The sequence below is a fragment of the Labrus bergylta genome, chromosome 5 (assembly GCF_963930695.1).
Source record: "Labrus bergylta chromosome 5, fLabBer1.1, whole genome shotgun sequence".
Lineage (NCBI taxonomy): Eukaryota > Metazoa > Chordata > Actinopteri > Labriformes > Labridae > Labrus > Labrus bergylta.
The window spans coordinates 17,955,822-17,969,020 of NC_089199.1; the positions used below are offsets into that span (position 1 = coordinate 17,955,822).

Sequence of the window (13,199 nt, forward strand, 5' to 3'; positions counted from 1 at the left end):
CGGGGTGAAAGCAGCTATGAGGTTTAACTAACTGTTTGCTCATCCCAAGTTTCCAACAATATCTTCCTACACTGCAAAAGATTGTTATGGTAATATTTTGGTGCCCAAAAGGAAGGAGGGAAAATATAACTATCAACTGCAGTTTGAGTTACATAAGAAACTCGATCAGAGTTTAACCGTGAAGAAGAAGATCCCCAGTTGAAACAGCTGGTTTGTGCTAACATCAGGGTTCTAACCTTTTCTCATTGGCAACAGTCCCATCATGTTTTTAAATGTAGTCTTAAAACTAATTTATTCAGTCTGGCTTTTATATAGTGTTTTATATCAATTCAAATCTTAACATTACTGTATTGTCTTTTTTATCCTATGACAATTTTAAATATTTTCCTCTTATGTATTTATTTTAATATCTTGTTGCTTTTATGTGTCGTATTTTCTTTTATTTTCTTTTTATACATATTTTTTCATTCTTATTGGTGTGCATTAGTCATTATGATTTTATCAATGATTTTATAAACTACTTTTTGTCAACAACTTTTCTGCACTCTTGTTAAGCACTTTGAACTGCAATTTAATTTGTCTCAAAGGTGTATGATGTATAGATGTATATATATATATTCATAGTATTCTTACCGTTGGTGCGTTTCATATGCGCTCCGCTGTGTCCCGTTTGGGTGCCTGACAGAGGCGGCCCATTTCCGCATTCTAAATAGGCGGAGGCGGCGCGCAATATTAATCACGTGATTGATTGTTTAATTAAGTGTTTGTTTACAATGTATCGCCACTGATACATTGCTGTGGTGTTAAATAAATATGGATTCAAATGTTTCATTTAGTTATGAGTAGACCATATGAATGTAACAGATTAAAAATCATCTCATTCATGAGAAAGTGTGTTTTGTTTAAAGTGTTATGTCATTCATAACGCCCAGTGGGAGGGGCTTCTTGCTTTAAAAGATGGCTGCTTGCTGCTTTCAGGCAGGTTGGTCAGAGAGGAGGTAACGTGTTGGAGACTTTCTTTTTGAAGCGCAGTTTTGTTTGCTCGCTCATGTGGAATTTTGTTTTTGGAAGACTTTTGTTTCGTAAATAGTTTAAATATTTCCTGTTTTTGGAAATATATCTGTCACTTCACCTTGGGAGGCCGGCTCAAAATAAAACACATCAATTGCAGTCTTCGACTATGCCTGTGTTTTTAAGATTTTGGGGTGTTTTGAAAGAGGACTCCGTCACAAGCATGTACAATGTTTACAATGATAGTTATGAAAAGTACAGTTAAGCTAAGCTATGTGAAGTAAATAAGCCTAAGTAAAGCTAAGATAAGGTTTGTACACCTATGCTAAAAAAAAAAGCTTAAGCATAAAGCTAAGCTTAATTAAGCTAAGTTGTTAGCTCTCCCTTTGCTTGAACAATGACTCATTGCAAATAAATGAATGGCAGCCTTAGTCTATCTCATATGATGTCATATATGACTTAAGGAAGCCAGAAGATTGTCATAAATGAGTAAACACATCAAATAATCTGCATGCTATTTAAAGCTTTATCTTCAGTGATTTATTCCGAGGGTGAAGGAGGTCTTGACAACTGATGCCTCTATTGTGGCCCCTGCCACTGGACAGCTCTAACACAGAGCTGATTACACACGTCCTGACCAATCGAAGGCCATCACAGTTCAGCCTGTGTGACAGCCCTCTGTTCAGCTCCTACTGAGACAGTGACAACAGAATCCATCAGCATTGCGTTGTGGCCAAATTGATCGTCGCAATCAATATCAACCAGTGAATCCATTGGCACTGCCGCTGCTACAGCTGCAGAGGAGGAGAAGGAGAAGGAGGCATCAGGAGGAGTGCTTTGCCTTGTCTGTGATCCATCTATCTTTAGGCAGGAGCTAGGCATGGGATCAATATGCTACAGGCAGCTCATATTTCAACCACTGGCCCAGACGGGATGAGAGGGCAGAGGGGGAGAAAAGGGGAAAGGGGTAGATAGGATGAGGACGTGGCTTTGCGAGGCTCATGGGGTTCAATAGAGAGCAGATAGCGAGCAGCAGAAACAGGTGATATGAATGCAAGCAGAGGTGAGAGAGGAGAGAGAAGTTTTGGGTGGGACGTAGGAGTCAATAGTTCAGCAGAGGCTTATACACTACGTAGACGGCAGCGCAGCCTGACAGCTTGTCGATTCAGTGAATTTATAATGAATGTTCTTTTGTTCTCCTCTTTCTCTCTAACCTTTCTTTTCTCCTCTCCTCCCTTCATCTCACCTACCTCCTTCCTCTCCTACTGTCACCTCCCTCCTCTCTTCGTTTTACCGCTCTCCCTCCCTGTCACGAACTCATGTAGCCTATCATCCTGAGAGTAAAAAAAACAAAAAACAGAGTTATATGAAAGGCGCTTAGTTGCATTTCCTCCTGCCCCTGCTGTTGCACTGTCCTAATGATGCAAATGTTAGGCCGGCTAATGAGCAGGAGTTATGTTTGCGATGAAGTTTAACACGCTGCTCGACCATCCTGTCTCATGAATAATATCACCGTGTCACACTCAAGATGTGTGTTCCTCTCAGCTCACAAATAATGACCATTACAGATGGTGCTTTCTCAAGGGGGGGAAAAAAAGACAATGCTTGCTTCATAACAGTGTTCAAAAGAGCAACTCGGCCTTTAAAATGAAGGTAATGAAAATTCATTTGAAGATAAGCAATCTGCCCTGTCTGAAAAAAAAACACACATAGTCCACAAACACACACACAGGCAAAAAAAAAAGGTGTCTAAAAAACACACACACAGACCACAAACACACACACAGGCAAAAAACACACACACAGGCAAAAAAAAAAAGGTGTCTAAAAAACTTTAGTCGGAACTCTAAACACCCTCTCACCTGTGCGAATCTCATGACTTTTTTTTTTATCCTGAGTTCATTCTGGCTGTCACAAAGCACACATGCTCTATAAGGGAGTGCAACCGTAGCTGGCAGCTCTGTGTTATTACAATAACACTTATGGCTGCTTGCATTTCTCCCCCTCCCCACCTCGCGCCTTAATCCACCGCGATTTTGCCCTTCGGTGTTTCAAAGACAGCCTGCAGGCTAGAATTGCCCTTTGCTGACTTGTGGCTGACAGTGAATAAGTTCCCCCTCTCGTCTCCTCCCTTTTATCTCTGAGATCATACTCGGAGTGGGTCAAGATCAATGGTGCTCCCTGCAAATCTGCCCAGACTCTGGTTGCTTCTCATTGACCTTACACTGGGGTAACTGAACACTCCAGCTCTCATCCAGGCAGCTTAAACATTAACTTCTATAGATAAATTCACCAACCCCCTGGCAGGGCTCTCATCAAAAACACACACACCCCCGTTGGTGCAGACCAATTTCTGTTTCTATTAGTATTCTTCCTCTCACAGTCAGAGCTCGACTCCTGACAGGTTCCTGATTAAAAGTCATTTGAAAAAAGGTGAAGCCTACAAGCTGCTTGTAAGTTTGACCGGAAAAAAAAAAATGCTCCATCACTGCTGCAGAAGTAAATAAATGTTTCAGACGCATTGATTCAAACTACTTTTTTTGGACAAGAGACCCATATTAAACTTTCAGAGGTAACAAACCTATTAAACAACTTTTTATGGGTGTCCAGTCTTGTAGCTGTAGATTTTAACGCCACTTTTGAAGCTTTTACTAACTGTTCCTTTAGACATAGCATTTGGAGCACAAATGACAAAAATCCCAATACCCAAGGACGTCCTGTGACAGGGTGATAAATGACTTTACATGACAGAGCAGACAGCACTCTGGACACCACAAACTTGTCGACATCAAGTGAAAGAAGACAAAATCAATTACATGGCACAGAATTAATTATTTTTATTGACTTAACTGAGGGACAAAGTCTTCCTAAAGGTCTGCATTGTAAAAGAAGCAGTAGAAAAGTAGTGTGATAATAAGTATCCATTGCATAAATCCAGCAAAGTAAAATGTAACTAAAACAGACCAAAGCAATAGAAAAGTCACTCACAGAAAATGACATTTTTGTACTCTGCAGCACATGAAATGCTTCACTGAGACAATAAAATGTGAGATGCAGAGGCTAAGTGATGCTGTTGCCATCCCCGGGCATAATACAGATCAAGACAGCAGCCCGCTACAGATCCAGCTGGGGCTCACATCCAAAGGGATCCCTGTGAGACCCGCATCAACAAGATGGATGACGGGCACAGAGCTTCAAACTGGGCGCACTCAGCCCAGACATCATTGGGTCCGGGCTGAATAAAGAGGTGGCGGCCCCTCGCCTGCTCTTCCCTAATAGGAGGCGCTGCCTGGCTGACAACAGCCCATAAATAACCCAGTCTGCGTGTCACTAGAAAAGAACAAACTCACCTGAGCACACTCACTCAGTGGGATCAGGAGGGAGAGATGAGACATACAGGGTAATGTTATTGAATGGTAATAAAAGTGCATGTGAAGGTAGGTCACAAGAGTTATTTTTCTCCCTTTTAGACTTCATTTTTCCCCCAATGATAATCACTGTGTTGTGTCAGTACATGACTCCATTTAATCACATGGTCAAATAAACACTTCAAATTCAATTTATGAGAGTCTTCTTAAAACTAGATGAGACTGGTGCAATTTTTAAATATGATAAATGTGATTGGATCTTCTCCCTAAACCTAATCTTTCCATCTTTTAATGCTTTGTGTCATTAAGTTTATTTATTTTCTAGACTTTTCCCAGTTGTTAGCAACATTTCTAGCAAATATAAAATGGGTAAAAATTTAGAACAATAACATTAGCCGTCAAAATGCACAACAACATTAAGATACTGAGTAACTGCAACTGAGAATAGCTTTTAGTTGTTTCTTTTGTGTGTTTTTTCTTTGCATTGTTAAGATGCAATCGATACATGCCTGAACTTTAATATGTGAAATGCTGGGATAATAAAGCCACTAAAGCATAGATTTCTTTTTTTCTCAATTCAGTTCAAAAAACATTATCTGTCCCCGGGTGCAAATATCTCTGTACCGTCTGCTTTGTTTTATTGGAATAATTTTGTCTCTTTATGGAAAATGGTTAGGATGCTACATCACTAATTTTTCATTAACAAAAAAAATAGAGAGGTTTTAAATTATTAAATATAACTTACCTCACAAATCAGTGCATGATGAATCTCCAACTATACTTTCTGTAAAACTCAACCCAGAGAATATCACACATTTATTGCGCATTTATACATTTGTCGCCTTTTTCCCTGATTTAATGAAAACATTGAAATGTAGGCTATTTCTACAATTTCACAAAGCACTAATAACTAAGCAATTAAGACTTATATTGTCTGTTAATTTTATGTTTTTTTTTAATTTATGTACGTCTGATATGTTTCACAAAATGCTTTGATTTGAAGCATCCCTTGGCATCTCACCGTTTTGTACTTTTTGTCTATCTTGTTTGTTTTTCTGCGTTCATTATCTGTTTCAGAAAAATATCCTGTATTGTTATTTTTATCAGTAAAGTAAAAAAAAATTAAAAACAAATGAATAAAGCGTAGATTTGTCTTGATTTAGAAATGTGACCGAGACTGTAAATACAGAAATGAACACGCGCTAGTAGCGTTCGACAGCACGTGAGCAACATGCGTAATGACGTCATGCGGAAGCGGTTCAACCAAGATGGCAGCGTCCTTGACAGGCATGTTTTGATTCGGGTTGAGTGTCGAACATGCAAAACGGGTGTAATTTCACGAATTGCACGACCGACGAGAGGAGACTTTGAGAGCGGAGGATGGAGAGACGAGAGTTTGTCACGTCCCTTGTGGTAAGGTGGCAATCTAGTAAAAAATGACAACGTTAAAATAGTATTGTCACACACCAATATTGAATTTTACTATCAGTAATGACAAATGCATTCTGTTCTTCGTGTTTAAAGACTATAACACCACAGGAGCTGAAGTAGTTTTCTTCATACAAACCAGAAAAAAAGGAACAGGAATGCATATGTCAGAAAAGCCTGGAAACACTGTATAATATAACTTAACCCTGGTCTATTCTTTCTATCATGACAACCATTCAAGCTTAAAATGTACAAAATAATAACTAATGCATGTGTGACTCTCTGGGAGTTAGCTCTTAGATTAACCGAGTTATTCTTACTGTCCTCGATAAAGAATCGACAGGAAGTCTGAAAAGTGGTAACTTTTGTGTGAGCGGTTCTATTTAGCTGAACCATTTCTCAAAGATAAGATCATCTGTTTGTGTCTCTACTTAAAGAAGCCAGGGGGGCAGGGCAGCTCTTTTTTATGTGACACATCAAGAGTTATTGTTCCTCTCCATGCTGTGGTTTTCTGGCCCAAGAGGGAACAGCCGCAGTGTTATGAGTCTTATTATACAAACACGACTGACTTACAGTTTACAGTCCATCATTAATTATTCCATTATTCCATCACTAAAACAATGACTGTTATGAGGTAAGGATGGACAAGGAAACACACTCAACTCAAATACATGCTGAAGCATCAATATGCTTCAGCATGCTTCATGTTTCCTTTGAGGTGACTTTGAAGGACAAGGTGGTGAAGGTCATGACTTCACATCATGGACTGTAAATATTAGTCTGCAAAGATAGAAGGATAAATATAGAAATATACAAAAGGCAAAAGCTTTTGAGCATTTGAGGATTTGATATCGTATAATTGACCAATAAAGACGAAGAGAGGTCAGAATAATAGACGACAGAGTTTAGCTGAACCTTATGTCTGTGTAGGTCCTCGCTCCTTTTTAAGACCCTTGGGCTTCTGCATAAAACATTATTATAATAACTCCTTCATAATACAGTGACAAAGGAACATCTATTTGTATTTTACTGAAAATAATACCTATGTTTATGTTCTGTTACTTAAAGTTCTGCTGTATTTTGGTTGTAATGTACAGTTTGCGTCTTTGATATTTTGAGCATCCTAACCCCTCCTGATTATTAGCATTAAACACAACAGCATCATCAGATATATGATTTCAGTGATAAAAGCTCTGATAAATCAACTATACACCTCTTCCTGTAACTGACAAACAAAGGTAAAAGCTAGCTGCTTAGCATGGGTGAGCTTTTAGAAGCTAAAGAGACAGATATTACCTTCCAGGAGTTGGTGTAGACAAAACAAGAGCTGAAAGGAGGGTGAATGTTGAGCTGACACAAATCAGGAGGCCACAAACAGAACTTCAATTTATTTATACATATACATATATTTCCCTTTGTCTGCTTGATTTGTTGTAGTTACCACTAACAAGTTCACCACTTTTGCTCTGAAACTTTCAGTGTTGTGTTTACAACAAATAGCAATTCCCCATGTGGCTCATATGCACATCAAATGAAGTGAAAGGTCTAAATATATCTTCCCTCATTGGTGTTAAAGAGTGTGTTTCCCCCTCATAAAGTCTCACAAAGTGATTGTCTCTGCAGGCAGGAGGCTGTGCAGGGATGTGTGTGGATTTGACCCTCTTCCCCCTGGACACTATTAAGACAAGGCTGCAGAGTCAGCAGGGCTTCTACAAGGCAGGGGGCTTCAGGGGCATCTACGCTGGAGTCCCATCTGCTGCTGTCGGCTCCTTCCCCAACGGTACGACAGTCATTGTGATGATGCATGTTCTCATATGAATCTTCAAGGTGCAGTATTGTTTGTATTGGATGTTTTCCCCCCGTGAAGCACATGCACACCCCAAAAAAACAAAACCTTGTCATCTGCAGGTTGGCAGCTTTGATTGGCAAATCAAATTGTGGTTAAACGCAGCATTGCATCCAAAAACACACTTTACAGTATGTGATAGAAAGCACAACCAGACGATTGTTTCGACAGCTTTACAGGCAGACTTTTGTGTGGAAGATGGAAGATAATGATGAACTAAAAAAGAGAAAAACAGTAAATAGAAAATACTTAAAAGAATGTCTCGAGACTGTCTATACAACAGTAAGTTCTGACCAAGACAAGGAGGCATTCTATGAGTGCTGATGTAGAGTACACCATCACTGGGCCTTTCACACTATGTATCACTCCACCTAAGATGAGTGTTACAGCACACAGAGTTTGGCTTTTGGATTAATGTAGCTGGTAACCTCTGCGATTATTTTCCGCAAATCACGACAGTGCTGATGTTCAGTACATCACTCCATCTGGTGTGGTATTGCTTGACTAGAGTGGAGATAGAAGCACTTCTGTTCGCTGATCAATAAATCATTCAAACCATTTATCTGGGATGTGAGTGTGATATTAACAGAAAAGTGTGCCACACCCAATCCCCCCCCCCCCCCCCCCCCATTCACAGTTTCACTAAATTTTTGTTAAACCAACAAAAAGATAGCTTCTTCAATGTAATGCCTGTTCTGACTGAAAGTATGTGGCATCACATTCTGAATGAATTCCATTCTTGCAATGAACAAAACAAAACAAGTGGGCTAATTTCAGTCATGTTGTACAAAACTACAAATTAACCATACACGGACTACTTCTTCTGCAGGGCTGAAATATTGCTGAAACAGACGTTTGTAATAAGTGCCATGCACATTCAAAGTAGTTAAAGCTTGTTTTTTTTTGTCCAAGGTGTATCACATCCTTGAGTTAGCGGTTACCATACTGCACTGTATTGAATAAATTGGTATATTAGAAAGCTTAAGCAGTTTGTATGAGCCTCTCAGAGAGAGACTGATAACGATGAGGTAGTGGTCTCGTACTTTGTTTGTAAATCTATCCAATCTGCTTTCTACAGTCTGCTCACGAACTCCACTCTCTTACAGGATACATTTCTTTGACTATTGGGAGAAACAACTCTGTCTAAATGAGTCACTGTTAACTTTCAGAGCTTTCCCCTTGTCTTGTACTCGCAGAAACAGACTCACATACACACCACGCACACACAAACGTCCACACCTCGGCGTCTCCCCTGTCAGTGGTAGTGAGGGATATTAATTGCTGTATGCTGGTTGACTAATGGGCCTTAAATGGCTGTGGTTCTGCTTGGTTTCAGCCGCTGCTTTCTTTGTCACCTACGACTGCACAAAGTCCCTGCTCGGCGCCAGAGGAGTGCTAGAAGCACCACATCTAGCACCTGTCACTCATATGCTGGCCGCCTCCCTGGGAGAAATCGTAAGTTTGCCTGTCTTTCATTCTCCCAACTTTTGATTCTGCACATCCGCTGCTCTTTCACTTTTCCAGTAATCCTTAAATATTTGTCTTTGGTTGTTCCTTCATTGAGAGGCCAGCTGCCGAAAGCACATCTTCTTGCTCTTCCATGTACTCATTCTTCCCTTTATTTACTTCCCTGATCTGTTTGTACAAAAATGAACACCACTGGCATGTCCTTTATTGCCTTTCTAATTTAACAGACAACTATGCAAGAAGGCAGCAGGGGAGGAGGGGAAGTATGTTCTTTTGGCTCTGGACCCCAGAGTCCAGCTGGTTGAGTTAAAAGAGCTTCCTCAGGACTGCCCCAGCATTTCCCCCACAAGCTGGGTAAATAAGATCTCATTACTGCCTATTGACTCATCTACTTTCCCAGCTCAGGCCCCTAGACTCTGCCAATTTAGTCTGGGGAATTCAGGCTTGAAACCAACAAGGAACGGTGCAATTTCCTCAGCCCGTCCTCTCCAAATCACTCGCACGGAACCGGAGAGTCTGAGCCATATGGGGGCCAGGCGTACTTACATTGGCATGAAAGAAAGGTAGACATAGATAGGGGGTATGGAAAGAGGGACACCCCCTGCTATACCACTGTGGCTTTCTGGAAAATACTAGGTTTTCAGTATTCATGGCTTTTGGATGGATGTGATTTAGCCAAGTTTTGCATGTTTATGAAATGGGATTATTCCACATGGAAGGATGTTCTTCTTGCTGGAGTTGTTCTAAGTCTTGGTGTCTCATTGTTGATAAAAATTCATATAATATTAGAGTATAAGACGTATACTCTTAGCAGAAAAACAAAGAGCGATATGTCACAGTTATCATAACAATCATGCAGAACTGGAGGAGTTTACGACTTATTGTTATAATCTGTGCATCTTTCCACTTTTTGTCTATTGTGCGTAGTCGATGTGAGGGTAAAAGGTGAACCTGAGGCTGCAGCTCCCGTTAACCCCTTCCCCCGCTGTTCTGGATTTGAGCACATCAAAGGCATAAAATCCTAGGAGCAGAGCTGCGCGGAGCAGGGGCAGTATCCCACTGCAATCTGGCAACTGGATACGTCTTGTTCAAAGCGAGTAATCTTCAGGCTTAGCCATGAAAGGCCTACTCTAGTGCTGCCCCCGAGTACTACCCAGGGTCTCTACGCCTGCACTATGATGCAACCACTGCCACATATGATTCTTCTTCTCCTCAGGCGTTGCTAATGATTTGTAATTAAAAGTTATTGCACTGGTGTGCTCACATAAGCTTGACTCAGTTCTGGCCAAGAGGCGGCATAAACTCGTTACATGTAGTGCTAAAACGTTTTATTGATTAATGGATTAGTTTATTCAGCATGATTTTTCAGCTTTTTTTTTTTACTGCAAACATTACTCCCCTTAGTTCTTCTCGGGCTCCTTAAGGAAGACAACAATCTCACCTGCTTGCTTTTTGAATCTACTTTGTAGCTTTAAAGTTTTATTTTCTTATATTTCCTATTGAGAAATATATATTGCTTTTATTTTGGTAACATTTAAACCATACTGCGCCATTTTCCCATTAATCTTCCCTCTTCTGTTAATTGTTCTGCTCAGCCATACATGGTGTTTATCTGTTACTCTTCCTTCTACTTTTCCTTCTGTCAGTGGGTCCAGCTGAGTGAGGGAAGGCTCTGACACATAGGAACTTAATGCAAGGATAAGCAACTTGTTATTTGTCGCTGGTCAGATTATCCCACTCCACTCCTTCATGAGTGCAAAATCTTTTCCACAGGTGTCCCTTTTTTTTTTTAATCCAAGTATTCTCACTCTGCAGCGTTCACACAACAGAAGCTTCATGGGAGTTATTGCCTTGCTAATCCCATCCCCAGAGTCTGCCTCTGTGGATGATGTGCTTGACTTGGCACCAACTTTCTAGAGTCTATTATCATCGTACCAGAGGGAGTTCTAGCCCAGAATCTATACTGTTCAAAGTACGGGATGGAAATTGGAAAAGAGAAAAGACAACACCCTAAACACACTCAAATCTTTTTACAATCTTGACAGTCAAACTTTTTGTCTGATGCCCATTAAGGGGTAGAAGAGAGCAGCCTCTCCAATCTAATATTGAATTCCAAACTAAGGTCCTTCGTTACAATTTTTGTCACAGCAGGGGGTGAGTATGTACTTAGCAATTTATTTGTATTTTATTTCTCCAGTGTCGTAACTTTTGCCTTTCCTTAGTAAATCCCCTTCATGCTTGGCGATGTATGTAAACATTGGGCATGGCAGACATAGACTGGGAGGACAGAGATGCAGACAGTCATAAGTTGCTGAGAGAAAGACCGGGTTCAGGACAATGAAAAGAAATCTGCCCAGCCTGAAGCGTCCTGGTTTTTGTGTGACTGTGGTGTTGGGACGCTCCTATAAAGAATGTGTAAGCTGATGGCGTCTGTCAGGCTCTAGCAGGCTGTTATCCAGCCATTAGATCAGATTTATCTTCATTCCCATTCGCCCGACGTCTGCCCTGAAAGCTCATTTGTCAAGGCCAGGCGGGCGGGCTTCTCTCGCATCCATAAACCCCCTCAGCGCCACCACCATCTCAACACAACGTGTCCATGGGAGGATGTACTGGAAAATACAGGGTGACATGACAAGATAGGAGGACAGCGAGAAGAAGGGTGCAAGAGGGAGGAGATTTGGTGGTAGAAACTGGCAGCCACTTTCCCTTGCACTCAGAAATAATCCATGCATCGCCTATCAACCACGCTCTGTGATTTATTGGCTGTTGTTTCAAATTTAGAGACACACGGTGTCCTCATCTTTTCCCCTTTCCTTATGACCCTTTTTATTACCTCGCTTTCTTTCCCTCCTATAGAAACCTCATTCCAACCTTTGTTGTGCTATGATACATTTCCAGGATTGGGCATTGTAATGAAAACAGAAAATTGGAAGAAGTCTGGTACTGGAATAATTGTTGGTTGTTTTCCTTATTTCAGGGAAGGAGATGTCGTAGTTTTTGGTCTTCCCAGGCATCACTGTTTTAGTATGTACCACTTATTGTCTCTTGATCAAATGAGATGTATTGTATTGTATTGTTATGTTGTATTGTACTATTGGGGCGGCTGGGCTCAGTGGTAGAGTCAGTCATTTCTTAACTTGACAGTCACGGGTTTGATTCCCCAGCTGTCCTTGGGCAAGACACAGGATCCAACACTGCCAGCAGTGTAGGAAAGCATGTGCATGTGATAGTACTGAAGGCGTTTGGACACTTAATACACAGTAGCAGCCATGGCATGTTTGAATGTGGTGTGAGTGGGTTTAATGTGACACGTTGTGCAGAAGACTAGAAATGCCAAATTCATAAACCATTAACTGCACCACTTTCTCACTACTTTCTCGTTTGGCAAATTGCCTGTTTTGTTTCCTATATGGCGCCCAATGGTAATCCTGGTCCTCCTTGACCGACAACTCTGTTCTGATGACCATGATGTACCTAAGGAGTGGAGGACGTGGGGGATGTAATGATTCAATCTGCTGATTGATTCACCAGCTATGCTGATAATTTGCTGAGAGTCTCCAGTGCTTACCTTGTTGTTCGGAGGCCAGCGATGGGAATTGAAAACACACTCTGTCATTTGGATAAACAACAACAGGCCAAGGGAAACTGAGGGCCTCCAATCACGGGCAGACAGCTCCCTAATTAACGGCACTTTACGAATACAACAGCTTGTAAATAAAGATGAATGGGACAGGAATTTAAAAGCCTGCCAATGGGTTTATAATAAGTTTACAAGCAAGTCGAAAGCTTTGAGAATGAAGGGCATGGAAAACAGGGAATAAACAGACGTCTGTCATCCAGATAGTGCCTCCTCTAAACGTGAGGTAGCAAGCCTGATTTGTTGAGGGACACCTTCCATTTTTTGATTCTGCCTATTGTTTGTTCTTCTTTGAAAATCTTACAGCATACTCGCACTGTTTTTTTCCCAGCCTTTTGAATTCCCAGCCCCTTATCGCCCTGATTCATCATCATTGTTCCCCCATTCTTCGCTGTTTTCTGAGATCTAAAATGGCCTCGGCGGCTGCACACTCTGTCCTCTC

General features: G+C 41.0%; 1 protein-coding gene across 1 annotated transcript in view; it reads left to right on the top strand.

The window, feature by feature from the left end:
* The first annotated feature begins 5,630 nt into the window (after nt 1–5,630).
* The window catches only part of slc25a26 (solute carrier family 25 member 26), a 53,315-nt gene continuing 45,746 nt past the window's right edge, over nt 5,631–13,199 (top strand). Inside the window, exons 1-3 of the mRNA XM_020633095.3 lie at nt 5,631–5,792; nt 7,431–7,587; nt 8,990–9,108. Coding sequence (XP_020488751.1) covers nt 5,760–5,792; nt 7,431–7,587; nt 8,990–9,108 — 309 coding nt within the window. The 5' untranslated portion in view covers nt 5,631–5,759. The remainder of the gene's footprint in view (nt 5,793–7,430; nt 7,588–8,989; nt 9,109–13,199) is intronic.